Source organism: Poromitra crassiceps (assembly GCF_964638095.1).
Source record: "Poromitra crassiceps genome assembly, chromosome: 9".
Classification (NCBI taxonomy): domain Eukaryota; kingdom Metazoa; phylum Chordata; class Actinopteri; order Beryciformes; family Melamphaidae; genus Poromitra; species Poromitra crassiceps.
The window spans coordinates 16081780-16100495 of NC_139630.1; the positions used below are offsets into that span (position 1 = coordinate 16081780).

Sequence of the window (18716 nt, forward strand, 5' to 3'; positions counted from 1 at the left end):
GGTGTCTATAGAGGAACAGTGATGCTCAATGTGGGGTAGTAGGTCCTTGGTTGTCCATTCAAATTCCCTGTTATGTCATTTATTTACTAAACACTAGAAGGGAAGAATTGTGTGATGTTGTCATGTCATGGGCCCCCAAATAGAAACCCATCTGATATGATTTTGTAGCAGGAACTCCCATATGGGACGATTATTATTTTGTATTGAATTCTAGAACTGTCCACATGGAAGGCCTATATGTGGGGGTGGAGAGAAACCTGTAATTATAATAACCATAGGCATTAACTGGTATAATGTCTTGTGAATTAAAGGTTAAATTAAGATATTCTTTATTTTGCACATTGGAACCCTGTCAAGGACCTCTGGAGGCTCCCACCACCCTAACACATCCACCTGTTTATATGAAAGACAAACCACCACCCTAACACATCCACCTGCTTATATGAAAGAGGACAAACCACCACCCTAACACATCCACCTGCTTATATGAAAGAGGACAAACCACCACCCTAACACATCCACCTGCTTATATGAAAGAGGACAAACCACCACCCTAACACATCTACCTGCTTATATGAAAGAGGACAAACCACCACCCTAACACATCCACCTGTTTATATGAAAGAGGACAAACCACCACCCTAACACATCTACCTGCTTATATGAAAGAGGACAAACCACCACCCTAACACATCCACCTGCTTATATGAAAGAGGACAAACCACCACCCTAACACATCCACCTGCTTATATGAAAGAGGACAAACCACCACCCTAACACATCCACCTGCTTATATGAAAGAGGACAAACCACCACCCTAACACATCCACCTGCTTATATGAAAGAGGACAAACCACCACCCTAACACATCCACCTGTTTATATGAAAGAGGACAAGCCACCACCCGAACACATCCACCTGCTTATATGAAAGAGGACAAACCACCACCCTAACACATCCACCTGCTTATATGAAAGAGGACAAGCCACCACCCTAACACATCCACCTGCTTATATGAAAGAGGACAAACCATGCACCACCCTAACACATCCACCTGCTTATATGAAAGAGGACAAACCACCACCCTAACACATCCACCTGCTTATAAAGAGGACAAACCACCACCCTAACACATCCACCTGCTTATATGAAAGAGGACAAACCACCACCCTAACACATCCACCTGCTTATATGAAAGAGGACAAACCACCACCCTAACACATCCACCTGCTTATATGAAAGAGGACAAACCACCACCCTAACACATCCACCTGCTTATATGAAAGAGGACAAACCACCACCCTAACACATCCACCTGCTTATATGAAAGAGGACAAACCACCACCCTAACACATCCACCTGCTTATATGAAAGAGGACAAACCACCACCCTAACACATCCACATGCTTATATGAAAGAGGACAAACCACCACCCTAACACATCCACCTGCTTATATGAAAGAGGACAAACCACCACCCTAACACATCCACCTGCTTATATGAAAGAGGACAAACCACCACCCTAACACATCCACCTGCTTATATGAAAGAGGACAAACCACCACCCTAACACATCCACCTGCTTATATGAAAGAGGACAAACCACCACCCTAACACATCCACCTGCTTATACAGATGACAAACCACCACCCTAACACATCCACCTGCTTATATGAAAGAGGACAAACCACCACCCTAACACATCCACCTGTTTATATGAAAGAGGACAAACCACCACCCTAACACATCCACCTGCTTATAAAGAGGACAAACCACCACCCTAACACATCCACCTGTTTATATGAAAGAGGACAAACCACCACCCTAACACATCCACCTGCTTATATGAAAGAGGACAAACCACCACCCTAACACATCCACCTGTTTATATGAAAGAGGACAAACCACCACCCTAACACATCCACCTGCTTATATGAAAGAGGACAAACCACCACCCTAACACATCCACCTGCTTATATGAAAGAGGACAAACCATGCACCACCCTAACACATCCACCTGCTTATATGAAAGAGGACAAACCACCACCCTAACACATCCACCTGCTTATAAAGAGGACAAACCACCACCCTAACACATCCACCTGCTTATATGAAAGAGGACAAACCACCACCCTAACACATCCACCTGCTTATAAAGAGGACAAACCACCACCCTAACACATCCACCTGCTTATATGAAAGAGGACAAACCACCACCCTAACACATCCACCTGCTTATATGAAAGAGGACAAACCACCACCCTAACACATCCACCTGCTTATATGAAAGAGGACAAACCACCACCCTAACACATCCACCTGCTTATATGAAAGAGGTCAAACCACCACCCTAACACATCCACCTGCTTATATGAAAGAGGACAAACCACCACCCTAACACATCCACCTGCTTATATGAAAGAGGACAAACCATGCACCACCCTAACACATCCACCTGCTTATATGAAAGAGGACAAACCACCACCCTAACACATCCACCTGCTTATATGAAAGAGGTCAAACCACCACCCTAACACATCCACCTGCTTATATGAAAGAGGACAAACCACCACCCTAACACATCCACCTGCTTATATGAAAGAGGACAAACCATGCACCACCCTAACACATCCACCTGCTTATATGAAAGAGGACAAACCACCACCCTAACACATCCACCTGCTTATATGAAAGAGGACAAACCACCACCCTAACACATCCACCTGCTTATATGAAAGAGGACAAACCACCACCCTAACACATCCACCTGCTTATATGAAAGAGGACAAACCACCACCCTAACACATCCACCTGCTTATATGAAAGAGGACAAACCACCACCCTAACACATCCACCTGCTTATATGAAAGAGGACAAACCACCACCCTAACACATCCACCTGCTTATATGAAAGAGGACAAACCACCACCCTAACACATCCACCTGCTTATATGAAAGAGGACAAACCACCACCCTAACACATCCACCTGCTTATATGAAAGAGGACAAACCACCACCCTAACACATCCACCTGCTTATATGAAAGAGGACAAACCACCACCCTAACACATCCACCTGCTTATATGAAAGAGGACAAACCACCACCCTAACACATCCACCTGCTTATATGAAAGAGGACAAACCACCACCCTAACACATCCACCTGCTTATATGAAAGAGGTCAAACCACCACCCTAACACATCCACCTGCTTATATGAAAGAGGACAAACCACCACCCTAACACATCCACCTGCTTATACAGATGACAAACCACCACCCTAACACATCCACCTGCTTATATGAAAGAGGACAAACCACCACCCTAACACATCCACCTGCTTATATGAAAGAGGACAAACCACCACCCTAACACATCCACCTGCTTATACAGATGACAAACCACCACCCTAACACATCCACCTGCTTATATGAAAGAGGACAAACCACCACCCTAACACATCCACCTGCTTATATGAAAGAGGACAAACCACCACCCTAACACATCCACCTGCTTATATGAAAGAGGACAAACCACCACCCTAACACATCCACCTGCTTATATGAAAGAGGACAAACCACCACCCTAACACATCCACCTGCTTATATGAAAGAGGACAAACCACCACCCTAACACATCTACCTGCTTATATGAAAGAGGACAAACCACCACCCTAACACATCCACCTGTTTATATGAAAGAGGACAAACCACCACCCTAACACATCCACCTGCTTATAAAGAGGACAAACCACCACCCTAACACATCCACCTGTTTATATGAAAGAGGACAAACCACCACCCTAACACATCCACCTGCTTATATGAAAGAGGACAAACCACCACCCTAACACATCCACCTGCTTATATGAAAGAGGACAAACCATGCACCACCCTAACACATCCACCTGCTTATATCAAAGAGGACAAACCACCACCCTAACACATCCACCTGTTTATATGAAAGAGGACAAACCACCACCCTAACACATCCACCTGCTTATATGAAAGAGGACAAACCACCACCCTAACACATCCACCTGCTTATAAGAAAGAGGACAAACCACCACCCTAACACATCCACCTGCTTATATGAAAGAGGACAAACCACCACCCTAACACATCCACCTGCTTATATGAAAGAGGACAAACCACCACCCTAACACATCCACCTGTTTATATGAAAGAGGACAAACCACCACCCTAACACATCCACCTGCTTATATGAAAGAGGACAAACCACCACCCTAACACATCCACCTGCTTATATGAAAGAGGACAAACCACCACCCTAACACATCCACCTGTTTATATGAAAGAGGACAAACCACCACCCTAACACATCCACCTGCTTATATGAAAGAGGACAAACCACCACCCGAACACATCCACCTGCTTATATGAAAGAGGACAAACCACCACCCTAACACATCCACCTGCTTATATCAAAGAGGACAAACCACCACCCTAACACATCCACCTGCTTATATGAAAGAGGACAAACCACCACCCTAACACATCCACCTGCTTATATGAAAGAGGACAAACCACCACCCTAACACATCCACCTGCTTATATCAAAGAGGACAAACCACCACCCTAACACATCCACCTGCTTATATGAAAGAGGACAAACCACCACCCTAACACATCCACCTGCTTATATGAAAGAGGACAAACCACCACCCTAACACATCCACCTGCTTATATGAAAGAGGACAAACCATGCACCACCCTAACACATCCACCTGCTTATATGAAAGAGGACAAGCCACCACCCTAACACATCCACCTGTTTATATGAAAGAGGACAAACCACCACCCTAACACATCCACCTGCTTATATGAAAGAGGACAAGCCACCACCCTAACACATCCACCTGCTTATATGAAAGAGGACAAACCACCAGCCTAACACATCCACCTGCTTATATGAAAGAGGACAAACCACCACCCTAACACATCCACCTGCTTATATGAAAGACAAACCACCACCCTAACACATCTACCTGCTTATATCAAAGAGGACAAAGTGTCAAAATGACTCAGGACATACTGGGTCAGTAAATGATTAGAGTAGATCAGGGAACACTGGTCCTGTCTGCTCCACTGTGAGCTGATATTTTTAGCTTCCAATTAGCTATCTGTTGATTTTAGCTCTGTATTGCTATTTTGGACTCATGTAAGGTAGCCTACATTGCCCGTAGCCTACCAACTGAAGCCCATGCAAACACACACACACACACACACACACACACACACACACACACACACACACACACACACACACACACACACACACACACACACACACAAACACACACACACACACACACACACAAACACAGGAAGAAGAAGACTGTCAATCAGCTCGTCTTTCAGATGTATAAATACTATACTTGATTAATAATTTGTGTGATATGGTTTTTCCATAAAAATGCAAATAATGAGTTACTTCCCATCTCTGCTGACGCGGCCGGTCTCAATTTCTCCAAAGTGGGGAGCGCTCTGAAAAAAAAAAAAACTATATGCAATGACTGAATGATAACCCACCTTTTGAAGAATATAACATTTCAAAATCAGAAATGAAGTGAAAGAACTGCAATTGGTGCCTCCGGAGGATATTTATTTTCATGTTTTATCCATTTTCATGATTTATTCTTACATTTTCCCATTTCTCTCAAGTACCCCCTGTAGTAGCTCCATGTACCCCCCCTAGGGGTACGCATACCCCAGGTTGGAAACCACTGGACACTGACTGTATGCAAGTGTAGCCTACACCTCATACAACCCCACATCAAAAAATCTGAACTATCCCTTTAAAATTGTCCTTGTGGTTTCTAGCCCTTCTCAGGAACTCTGCTATATTCAGATGATTCAACCTGAATCCAGCGTCCTTTACAAGACAAGCACCCGGGGTTACAAATTAAGCTTCAAGATGTCGTCCGCGCTGGACTTTACAAGTGTCGCACCGAAATGTCAAACCACAAGTTACCGGACAGTCTTCCAGTCTCCCGCGCAGAGTTTCGAAAGTCAGTGCGGCTGATAATAATTTTTAATTAGGCTATAAAAAAAAACGGGTTGACTTGGGTCCGTCCGCTCTTTCGAAACAGCGCAAGCCTGCACGTGCAGTCGACACCGGCGCCATCTTGAACTACTGTTTAGAAAGAATCTTTTTTTATCATTAAAAATGTTTACCAGCTGCGCTGACTTTCGAAACTCTGCACGGGAGATGGAAGACTGTCCGGTAACTTGGTGAGTTTGAAATGTCGGGGCGACATTTGTAAAGTCCAGTGCGGACGACATCTTTGTGGCTTTGTGGCTTGAGGCTTAATTTGGAACCTGGGGTGCTTGTCTTGTAAAGGACGCTGGATTCAGGTCGTATCATCTGAATATAGCAGAGTTCCTGAGAAGGTCTATAGTGGTTTCTGTTTGGTGTGTGTTGTTATTGCTGTTTTATTCTGTCTTGGTTGGCTCGGTTGTTTTGACTAAGTCAATTTATTTGTATAAGCGTTTTACTGAATGTCTATGGGGAAATAAATGGCGGATTAAATATCTTGGTGCGCAGCCCTAATCCGGAAGTGGCTTTGCCTTTGGCTCTCTATTGACAGTGAATGGGGGAGAGAGAGAGAGAGAGCGAGAGGCTCGCGCTCCCTCCGCCCCCGCGTGCACTGCTGTGCTGTGCTGAGCCCCGCGCGCACCGACTGTGTTGTTGCGCTGCGTTCATTCAAACATGGTGAAACTCTTTGCCGTCACCATCATAGCACCTCCACCACCATCACCACAGACCCCCTGCAGCTCCTCACCGTTACCTCCATCACCTCCATCACCATCATCACCGGCCCCGTGATGAGCACCGGGCGGGAGGATGGAGAAGCTGTCGGCCAGCCTGTCGGAGATCGCCTGGAGCCCGTTGGCGCTGCCGCTAGACGCGGTGGTCAGCAAGTTCCGCCTGCCCACACTGGTCCGTCTGGCCCACGGTAAGACCGACCGAACACAACCGAACCGAACCGTGTTTTATCACTCAAACTTACACCGCTAACAACTTTTAGAGGCAGTTATCTTATCTCGGGTGAGAGAGAGAGAGAGAGAGAGAGTCTCTGACAACTCCACACGCTCCAGTCAGTCCACACACACACACACACACACACACACACACACACACACACACACACACACACACACACACACACACACACACACACACACACACACACACACACACACACACACACACACACACACACACACACACACACACACACACACACACACACACACACACACACACACACACACACACACAGCTGAGCGCAGCACCCCAACAAACAAACAGCACTTCCCGTCATCAAAGCTTTGGAAAATAAAAGCGTCATCGACGAACGTGTGTTCATATGGTTCATACCCGGATTATTTGTAGTAAAGCTCGTTAATACAAAGTGTGCAGGTGAGAACATGGAAGAATTCTGCAGTGTATTTCACCTAGTGTCAAGTTCCATTAGGCTATAGAAAGTAAAATAGGACTTCCGCCCAAGCTTTCAAAATAAAACATTCGATGAGGACTCCATGAAATGTCGTTTTATTCATTTCCCCCCCAAATCTCATCATTGACTATTTCTGTTTTAGCAAGATCTATCTACCATGGGACTAATTCACATAATAGACAAAGTGCACATGTGGGGAAAGAAGAATGTACAAATGACAGATCTTAATTTAAAAAAAATGGCAAAATGTAATTGATCAGTAGATCTAATAGAGAGCAGGCATGATGTGTACTCACTGTGCAGGGTATACGAGGGATCAGCCGAGCAGCATTTTGGTAAACAAACCGCGTCACTGGGTGGCAACGGCAATGGAGCCCAAGTGGCGCCAGGCGTGAGTGTCTGACTCTAGCCAGTTAACTCTGTTTACATTTTAAAAACTGTGACAGTTCACACAACTTTAACACGACATGAATATATTATACATCAAACTCTTGAGCTACTTCTGCTCTGACTTATCCTGGTAAACCAGCCCGTCACGTGAACTCACATTTAATTTGGTTCTGCGTGACGGTCTGGCCCCAACTCTTCACCCAGTCCTTAGCACGGGCGGGAGCATGGGCGGGCGTAGTTGCCTTGACAGACAACTCCTTCAGCCAATCAGTGTCGGATCCAGTCAAACCCAAATCCACTCGGGAGAACGGCAAAAACACGTTTTCCGCCGAGAAACTTCACCGTTGCGGCGATACTCCTGTACTTGTTTAATTGTTGTTATTGAGTCTATTTCTGCAATAACTGCACTTTATGACTGTTTAAACTAGACAAACGCTGACATGACTCCTCGAGACGATCAGGCATTATTGTTTTGTTAGTGCAGTGCTAGTGGCGTTCCTGATTGGCCAACTTGCGCTGTCAATCACAGCGCAGTCGCTGATTGGCTCTTCTGCTCTGCAGCTTCTGCTAAACACCCTCCCAGGCTTTGGGGCCAGACCGTCACGCAGAACCGAATGAAATGTGAGTTCACGTGACGGGCTGGTTTACCAGGCTAGCTCTCACTCAGAATGTCAAAATATAAGCGATGTGATGTATAGTTTTTGAGGTATTAACGTTTGTTTGGCACAACTCATACTATTAACTGCCGCGGGGTTCCGCGTTTCAGGGTGTCAAGTGACGTCACGCTGATTCATCCTATAGGTAGACCCAACTATTCAGTTTGCCCACCTCTTTATTTTGTAAGACAGAGACTCACCATTTTAAGCTGATTAGTTGCCTGCAAAATGAGCTGATTACACTCTTGTCTGTTGCAGACTTACTTTGTGAAGCTGGTGAGAAAGACAGGTGTATTTTTTCATCCATGCATTTATTTCATTTGTGCCAAAGCTTAAGTTGTCAGATGGGCTATTACTGTAGGCCTACCCCCCCATCTGCTGTGTCTGTCTGTGTATGTCTAAAGTGATTGACAGGTCAGAACCAGGCACCGCGCTTGTTTGATTGGACTAGACTAGAGAGAGGAACGTCATCGTTCATGGGGGGCAATGTTTTATTTTGAAAGCACCGCCTTACTTCCGGAATTGTTCTGGCTCACACTCCGGGTTGCTTGACGCAGCTGTACCATCTCCACTACATCTCCACTGACAAGACACCGTCCAAGTGAAAACCAACCTAATGTCTGGCCTAACAAACCTTGAGTATCAAAAACCCGAACTTTATTTTATTCGATTTAATTTATTGTCGGTCCATTTCTTTGTATTTATCTTTATCTTTTGTTTGGTGTGTTGGTCTTGCTGCCAAAGCGATATCATTCTCTGCTTAAGCAGATTTGGGGTCTTTACTTTGGGAGGGAGGGAGGGGGGGGGGGGGGGGGAGGGAGGGGTGTCATGGCCAAAGTTGTTGCCCGGAAAGCCACAAAGTGTCTGTTGTGCTGCTGAAGTGCTGCTCAATTCTTTTCATATGTAAATGCTGTAATCTGTCGGTGCACGTGGGGAATACTAATAATGAGACGAGAGGCGACCAGGAAACCTCCAACTTTGCTTCATGGACAGCTAGAGGCGCGCGCCCTGTCAGGCTCCCCGGAAAACTACGCACATGCGTGAGAGAGGGAGGGAGGGAGGGAGGGAGGGAGAGAGAGAGAGAGAGAAAGGTTGGGAGAGGGAGAGAGAGAGAGGGGGAGAGAGAAGCAGGGAGAGAGAGAGCCCGTTCACTGTTATTGTTAGGCCGGTGCTTGCACTGGCCTATATAACCATGTGTGTCCCAATCGCTGCATACACGACTCCTGGCACACTTTCATCAAGATGGGCTTTTACGGTAGCGCTGTCGCCTCACAGTTAGAAGGTCCTGAGTTCGATTCTCGCCTGGGACACTGTGAGCGCTGTGGTTGTGTTCCCCCCCATATCTTCAGTGCCTACTGCCCAGGTGGGTTATCTCGTCGTAAGGGCCTTTCTCTCTGTGTGGAGTTTGCATGTTCTCCCCGTGCTCCCCCAGGGGGTTCCTCCGTATATAACCCCCCCACTAAAAAACATGCAGAAGATCAGATCGTCATCGTCATCCGACCAGTGACGACAACATCCGAAGTTGGTCCCCGGGCGCTGTACGAGAAAGCGACCACTGCTCCTGGCCTGCCCCTCGGAGGAAAGGACATGCCTGGATGGGTTAAATGCACTTTTCACCGGCCACCGTCAGCATGAGTGTGTTGTGGCCGCATGCATGTATTGTGGTGTTCGTGTCACAATAAAAGACGGGCTTGTCCGTTACGAGACCCTTTTTTATTTATTTATTTTTTAGAAATCGAGGCTATCCTGGTTTTCCGGCCAATTGGCCTCGAAATATCGATTCTGTAAAAACATCTAAATTTGTTTACTGTGCACATGTATCAACAGTTCGGTATTGGAAGTTCCCAAAGTTCGGTACCATCACTAACTGGTCGTTGTTGTGCTTTTGAAATGAAGTTGCGGGATTCCTCGTCTAATTAACGTCGTTACACGCGACGCAACAAATAAACAAACACACATTTCCCAGTGTCTCTGCCATCACACTGGACATCAACAGTAGCGGGAGACGTCTCCCCTTCCAGCAAATATACATGAATGTTATGCGTAAGGAACATGAACATCTTACCGAGAGGCAGAGAGCTAAGCTAAGTAGCTAACAGCTGAGCTAAGTGGGCTATAACTAGCGTGTTAGCTAATAGCTGATCTGAAAAGCATGTAAACAGCGGTGAGTGAGAGAGTCGGTGAAAGGAGGAGAGACCCGCGAGTGCTTGTGCAGAACTGGTGCACGTTGTGTACAGCGGGTAATGAGCCGCTGTTATGAAGATTAAAGCGATATTCACGGAGGGAGAGACATTGAGAGCAGACAAATAAACTCGCATTTGCATCCTCTCTCCAGCCTCCAGTCCTGCACATGACGCGTTCAGGAGCCGTCGGGAAAGCGTGACATCTGTAATGTGTCACAACAAAATAAAGAACCTGGGTTACCCTATACTATGTTATCGTGTGTTACTGGACAGACACACTAATAACTTTTCAGTCTGAGCCATTTTACATAGTCAAATTTTACCTACATTTTACCTACTCCTCCCACATTTTTTCTTCAAACGACACCAAACTTCAGCATCGTTAGACTGTCCTACACAAAATCTTCAGACGGATTTTCGATTTATCAAAAATTGAGCCCACAGTGCATCCAAATGTTTTACTGTAAACGGTACTGTAAACAACTACTCCAAATTCTCGCTAAATAAGGATAAAAACTTCACGTTTTTTTTACAAAGTTCTGCTGTCACAGTAGTTGAAGTGTATAAAATCTCAGAATTGTATCTCAAAAACTGAATTTTTGAGAATATTTTGAATTCTGCCCTCGTATACCCTAAAGAGCATCAATGCCCTCGCCATCCTGTGGAATAGTGAGACATGCCCTCGCCATCCTGGGAAAACACACACTTATGGTGATGTCATCAGTGATGTCACTGTTTATGTCACCAGCCGGGCCAAGGGCAGGACCACTGTTTGTATTTGTGATGTCATCAGTGATTTCACTCGAGCAATTGACCTATCGCTAAGCCACGCCCCGAACGCAGACGAGCGAATCACAGCGCGTGCAGCTCTACAATACACTCGGACATTCTCAGAGTTCCATAGAGAAGCACTAGAAAAGGCGAGTTTCCTCTAGTTTTATACATTTATAAGTTGAAAAAATGGTCAAACGATGGATGCATGGGGGTAAATGCAACATTACGAGGTATACTGTGAGGCCAGGCAATGGATAATATTAAACTAGTAAACGTAGATCCACTCACATCCACAATGCTGCTGTTTTGGAGTTAAATCTGCAAACGTGGTGTGTGGTGTGTGTGCGTGTGTGTGTGCGTGTGTGTGTGACTGTCTGTGCACTTTTCTGGAGAGGAAAAATAATAATATATTTGCAACTCTAGTATGAGTGGTAACTTATGATAACATTTTATTATTGTTTGAATGCAATACAATTGTTTAAATGACAACATTTAAACATTGTTTAAATGCAATGTTGTATTTATGCATCACCGATGATGACATCAGTGATGTCATCATCAGTGTTGTGACATCTGTCATCAGTGCCCCGGCCACGACTCATTGCTGCGCAGCAGCTATAATTTGAGTTTTTATTTTATTTGACATCTTCCCCGGCAACCTGGAAATTCCACGACAGCACCTTGACACTGTTATGTCAAATATAATATAATATAATATAATATAATATAATATAATATATATAATAATATAATAATATAATGTCAAACTGTTTGATGTTATTGATTTGGTGAATGATTTACAACACCATGGAGCTCATTGAGTATAGATACTGCTTACTGTTCAAGCTTAGTGGCTGTGTGTATACTGTAGTTAGTATCATAGATCTGGAGAGTTTTATGTTACAATAGAGAGATAGAGACGGCCCTAAAGCGGTCTCCCATGCAACTGCATTGGTAGTTACGCCTCTGTTTAGTAGTTTGTTTCATTTCATTTCATTAACTTTACTTTGATCTCATTTATGTTATCTCTATCATTATGCTTTGGTAACGTGCACATGTACGTCGCCATGGTGATGAAGCTCCTTGAGAGAGAGAGAGAGAGAGAGAGAGAGAGAGAGAGAGAGAGAGAGAGAGTATAGGTGTTTATTAACACACTCTGGTTACCACATAGTTGACTGGTGGTTTGCACGGCCAGCCGTCCCAGATGGAGGTTATTTATTTACAGAGGAACATGAACTCAGCATTTTCTTCTCCATTTAATAATCATAAGCATCATCACACCAGTGTCTGGTGTGTGTGTGTGTGTGTGTGTGTGTGTGTGTGTGTGTGTGTGTGTGTGTGTGTGTGTGTGTGTGTGTGTGTGTTCCCAGTGTAGCATGAATGCAGACAGGCCCCTCTCTCCCAGCCAGCATGGTACCAAATTAACCACTGACAAAAAATGTGGGTCAAGTCCAGCTTTATTTGCACAGCACACTTCATACACGAGGAAACTTGACGCGCTTTACATGAAAACAATGCAAAACACTTGATTGATGATTTTTTTATTTAGTACAAGGATAGTACATATCGTATGTAACAAAAAAGTAGTACAAGGATAAAAACACAGACAGTTGTTCAACTGATTTCCACTGTGGTCCCAAGAAGGATACAAAGAACATTTAAGACATCTGTACAATATAAAAAGTACATATGAAGAGTCAGATGCACACAGAGACAAAAGTACCTGTTCTTCAGGAAAGACGCAAAGCCCCCAAGGACACAATTCCTTGCAAATGACGCTTCACGGCCTTCCTGAAGCCTGTAACAGTGGGAGAACTTTGAATTGTCCTAGGCAAGGCATTCCACAGCCGGCAGGCCGTATACATAAAGCCACTCTGTGAATAGGAGCCTTTTTTGGGCTCATAAACTGAGAGTGGTCCAGACCGTAGCTGCCGTCCGTGGACCTGGTTGCGAAGGACAATGCCAGAGCATAGATAACTGGGAGCAGTTCCATTTATCATTCTATACCAGCGATCCTCAAAGTCCGGACTCCGGTCCGTATCCGGACCCAGACGCCGTCCTATCCGGACCGAGCCCTATAACCTACAAATCACTGAATAGTTACATTTTCACGGAGCATTTCTATTTTAACCGGCACATGCTTCTCTAGCCTTTACGGTACTGGTTTATCTGTCAGGAAGCTCACAGACCAATGCATGCGCTGTAAATCATCACACGTGATGCTACTCAGCCAATCAACAAGCGAATCGATTCTGCCTGCTGCTGCTGCGGGAGAGTTGAAACACGGACGGAGGAGAGGCGAGACTCAGAGCAATGCGAGAGAAGTATTTCACATCGCGTGCTCAAAAGAAACGAGTAGACCGCGAAAACAAAGTTTAATCCAGAGCAGGCAGACTCATGTTCATTCATTGGTCTCACGAGCAGTTCAAAACCAGTATGTCTCGTGAAGTGTGATGCGATCCTGACCAGCTGTCTATGGAAGTGCCACACATGAGCAAACACACACACACTCAAATCCAGGGCGCACACACACCGGCATGCAAAGTTTGAATTGCGAGCGACCGATAGATAGAAAGACAGACAGACAGGCAGGCAGGCAGGCACAGACAAACAGAGTGGGAGCTCACTTCTATCAAGAGAAAAGGAGGTTTGTTGGCTGAGAGCCTGACTGATAAAATGTGAAATAGAGTTAAGAAAAGGGGGAACTTATTTTTATAAAATTAAAGCACTTTATTTTAAGATGCAAATTTTTCCAAAACACTCTGTTGTGTTATTTCTAAATGCAGCCATTATTTTACTTGAAATGAGAAAAGAACATGTATTTATTATTAGTGTAGGCTAGTTATTTATAATTAATCCAGTTAAATATGAAAACTGTAAATAAACATTATTCATGTTTATTTTGATTTAACAGTCAGTCATTGACTACATACAGACGTTGTACCATTAGGCTACTGCAATCATTGAAGTAGCCTAAGTTCAATGGCACTGAATCATAACGCATCTACGTTACAATGTTCCGGACCTTTGCTTGAGGACATTTTCTCTATATGGACCTCTTAGAATTTTAATTGAGTGCCCCTGTTCTATACATACAGTATGTCCCAATTTCAGGAAAGAGACCCTCTGCTCCACAGGAAGCCATCCCATTATTTTAAAATGCGAAGGCTCAATATGGGTTCTAGGCGGCAAATTCAAAACCAGTCTAATTGTCTTGTTCTGGCTAGTTTGTAGCATCTGCTTACTTTTTGCAGTAACACCACTGTACCAGTATGTACTTGCATAATCATAATGACTAAGAATCATGCAATTTGTGAGCAATTTCATGGTTTCCCGGGACAAAAACACTTTCTTTCGGTGCAGAAATTTTACCCGAGCGTTAACTTTTTTAATCGCCTTCAGGGCCATGGTTTCCCCTGAAAGTGTCTGGTCGAGGTCTGCACCAAGGTATCTGACACAGTCTTTGGACCTGACATTGGTGCCATTACAGTTAATGTCAAGCTTGGAGCATTGCTTTAGTTTATGTTTTGAGCTGAATAAAATGGACTCAGTCTTCCCCAAGTGGATTGACAACTTGTTGTCAACTAACCACTTGTGAAGACTTTCCAGCTCCCTACTTAGACTGGCCTGTATTTCAGCAGGGTCATCACCAGATACCAGGAGTGCAGAATCGTCCGCGTACAGTAAGAGTTTACAGGATACAGCAGATACCATGTCATTTACATATAAAGAGAAGAGCAAAGGAGCCAGGATACTACCCTGTGGCACTCCACATACAATGTGGTTATATGAAGATGCAACACCATTTATGTTTACAACCTGGGTCCTTCCAGTCAAATATGACCTGAACCATCTCACCGACCCATCATCCATCCCACAGGCCTTGAGCTTCTCAAGCAGGATCTGATGGTCAACGGTATCAAAAGCTTTTTGAAGGTCAATTAGAACCATGCCAGTTCTTTTGCCGCTGTCCATCTGAGATCGGATATGGTCGGTGAGATTAATCAGGCAAGCATCCGTGGAGTATCCAGGATGTGGACTTAGCCTATAACAGTAGTGCAAACCACCATAACATATCACTAGAGAATATATACCACGTTAGAGCATTAGACCACAATTTTGTCTTGGACACAAATCGGAGGAGATTTTTGACCAGCGCAAGCGGACCCTATCTGGCTTTGTCCAGTCCAATTTGAGTGCCGATGCTCGTGAACGCTTTATCGTGCTGGCCATATGCTAGATTCCGACCTAGCCTTGTTTATAGTCGGATATGTCCAGAATTCCATGACTAATCTGTATTGTAGCTGTAACAGTGAAAGTATAATCAAAACAGTCATTCTTCTATCCTCTAATTGTGTTGTTCATAGGCTTGCCGTGGTAGTAGGTGTAGGCGGCGCTGGTGTATATTACAAACGCTCCCTCCTAGCCTGGCTGTCTGAGTGCATCATATCTCTGGTTAGACAGACCAGCAAGTAACGTTAGTTGTACATGTTGTGAACACAATCCCCCCTCATACACATGTAGGTAAGACCCTTATCTAAGCCTGTGTGTATTCTCTTGCCACTGCCATCTCTGGAAATGTGGTTTTAACAGAGCTAAATCTCCGCTAGCATTGAATGCTAATAGGTTAGCTAAACCTCCGCTAACATTGATGGTAAATCGTTAGCATTGATGACTTAGCTGTGATAAAAGCACATGCCTGGTTTACTGCTGCTTGCTGGTCATGTTAATCCTATGGCCAGAAAAAATCCCCAGATTTGTCGCTAACAACGTTAGTTTCTTTTCTCCAGGAGGAGAGTCTGTTCCCTCCCCAGTGCATAAGGACTTAACGTTATGTGAGGCTGACAGTGTTGCACTGAGACTGAGCAGCAGCAGGGAGGGAAGGGGTTGACTGTATGCAGAGTAGCCTAATTTATAGACCGACAAACGTAACCGCTCCAAACTATAGAGGGTATGCATGTGATGTCACAGAGGCAGAAGTCACTGTGGGGTCACGCCCACTGAGTCACAGCAAGACTGAGCTTGAATGGAGTAATCAGCCTAGATAACTGACACCTGCTGCTCAGGGAGGAATTTGACACTCATTTTGACACTCATTCCCGATTGAGGGGGCGTGTTCCAGTGGGTGTGCATACCCTCTATTCTCTGTGGTGAACCTGACCACTCTACCACGCTTGTATTGGTGAATATCTTGACAGGTGTGTCGGACTGAGAGCGGTTAAATAAAAAATCTGGACAGTGAGGACTGCTGAGGAGCTCTGAGGAGATTTATTTTTTAATTTTTTTTACGGTGGTGACACCGGTGTTGTCACGTGTTTATTACCCGGTGGGAAAATGTCCACACTGTGTCATCCCTAGTTGTTAACTTCTTGTAAATTAAATAATGGTGAAGTTTAACAATTCATCAATTTACTGGGGACTCTCTGAAGCCTCCTCAAGGACCCCTGGTGGTCCCCGGACCCCACGTTGAGAACCACATGGGCTATAGAGAGCAAAAGTCGACTTCAGCATGCGCACCAAGAGATTTCATCCCGTCATTTATTTTCCCATAGACTTTTCGTAAAATTGTTATAAAAATAGTTTTACTCAAACCAAACGATTCAGCTATATTTAGAAACAGGAGACCATAGAACATTTCACTCGGACCAAAACGTTAAAAAAAGTAGCAGATTAAAAAAAAAAAATGTTTTTCGCCCATTTCTAGCCTACTTAGATGAGGTTAACTTGCTCAGCTGACTTCTCATGGACCCCTTGCATGGGATTCCACGTACATTTCTTACAAGCACATAGGAACTTGATGCGGCTGGTAGCACCATGTTGTAACATTAATGTTGATATATGTATGTTTTGTTTGTTTTTGTTTTTTGTCTGAGCCTGTTTTTGTTTTCTATGTTCTGAAAATTACAAAATAAAATATGGGAAAAACAAATCTTTTTTCACCGTTTTATTTTTTATTTTTGGTCTGAGTGAAATGTTCTATTCTCTCTCCTGATTCTAAATATAGCTGAATCGCTTGGTTTCCCCAAGTAAAACTATTTTCATAAGCATTTTTTAAATGGCGGATGAAATCTCTTGGTGCGCATGCTGAAACAGGAAGTGACGTGGACTTTGGCTCTCTATAGAGAATCCTCCATTCAGTTTGCAGCCTCTGTGTCATTGTTGAGATAACTCAACTTGGCTGCTGAGAGCAGCAGGTCTGTATTGGAAGCGCCTTATTCATCCAAACTTCATGTCGTTCAACCAGCAGGGGGGTGGAGGGTGGGCAACGTTCAACAGTCATATACAGGGACAGGTGCATTGTAGAAGAGGAGAGAGGCCATTACAGGGAGAGAGAGACCCATTGTGCGCCATCGTGCAACATGTGTGCCGTCTGCTCTCCAATTCTCGAATGACGCATCACTCGTGACATCACAACTGCCCGAGTGACATCACATTTGAGCAATTCACAGTTGGGCAACTGTGTGTCCCTGTGCAACTGTTTGGGTTGAAACGGAGCCTAATCTTCACATCGGCATCTGCAGCTAGGCTACACCAACTTCTTCCAACCACCGCTGGTCAGATGACGATCTTCTGCATGTTTTTAGTAGGGGGGGGGGGTTATACAGTATATATAGAGGAACCCCCAGGGGAGCACGGGAAGAACATGCAAACTCCACACAGAAAGGCCCTTTTGACGGCCCCACCTGAACCGTAGGCACTGAAGACATGAAGATGGGGACACACCCTCAGCGCCCAGAGCGTCTCAGGCATTAATCGAACCCAGGACAGCACCCTCTTGCTGTGAGGCGACAGCACTACCACCGTGCCACCATGCCACCATGCCACCATGCCACCATGCCACCGTGCCACCGTGCCACCATGCCACCGTGCCACCATGCCACCGTGCCACCATGCCACCGTGCCACCATGCCACCGTGCCACCATGCCACCGTGCCACCATGCCACCATGCCACCATGCCACCGTGCCACCGTGCCACCGTGCCACCATGCCACCGTGCCACCATGCCACCATGCCACCATGCCACCGTGCCACCGTGCCACCATGCCACCGTGCCACCGTGCCACCGTGCCACCATGCCACCGTGCCACCGTGCCACCGTGCCACCATGCCACCATGCCACCATGCCACCGTGCCACCATGCCACCGTGCCACCATGCCACCATGCCACCGTGCCTCCTCGCACCTGAATCGCCACTGAATCTTTCAGGAAGTGTAGAGAGCACCCGTGCA

At 45.2% G+C, this 18716-nt stretch overlaps 1 protein-coding gene across 1 annotated transcript in view; it reads left to right on the top strand.

Annotated features, from left to right (window-relative positions):
- Nucleotides 1–6866: 6866 nt before the first annotated feature.
- gareml (GRB2 associated, regulator of MAPK1-like) overlaps nucleotides 6867–18716 on the top strand; it is a gene marked incomplete at both ends in the record, with an annotated part of 42110 nt that continues 30260 nt past the window's right edge. The window contains one exon of the mRNA XM_083643427.1: nucleotides 6867–6978. Within this exon, the coding sequence (XP_083499553.1) occupies nucleotides 6867–6978 (112 nt within the window). The remainder of the gene's footprint in view (nucleotides 6979–18716) is intronic.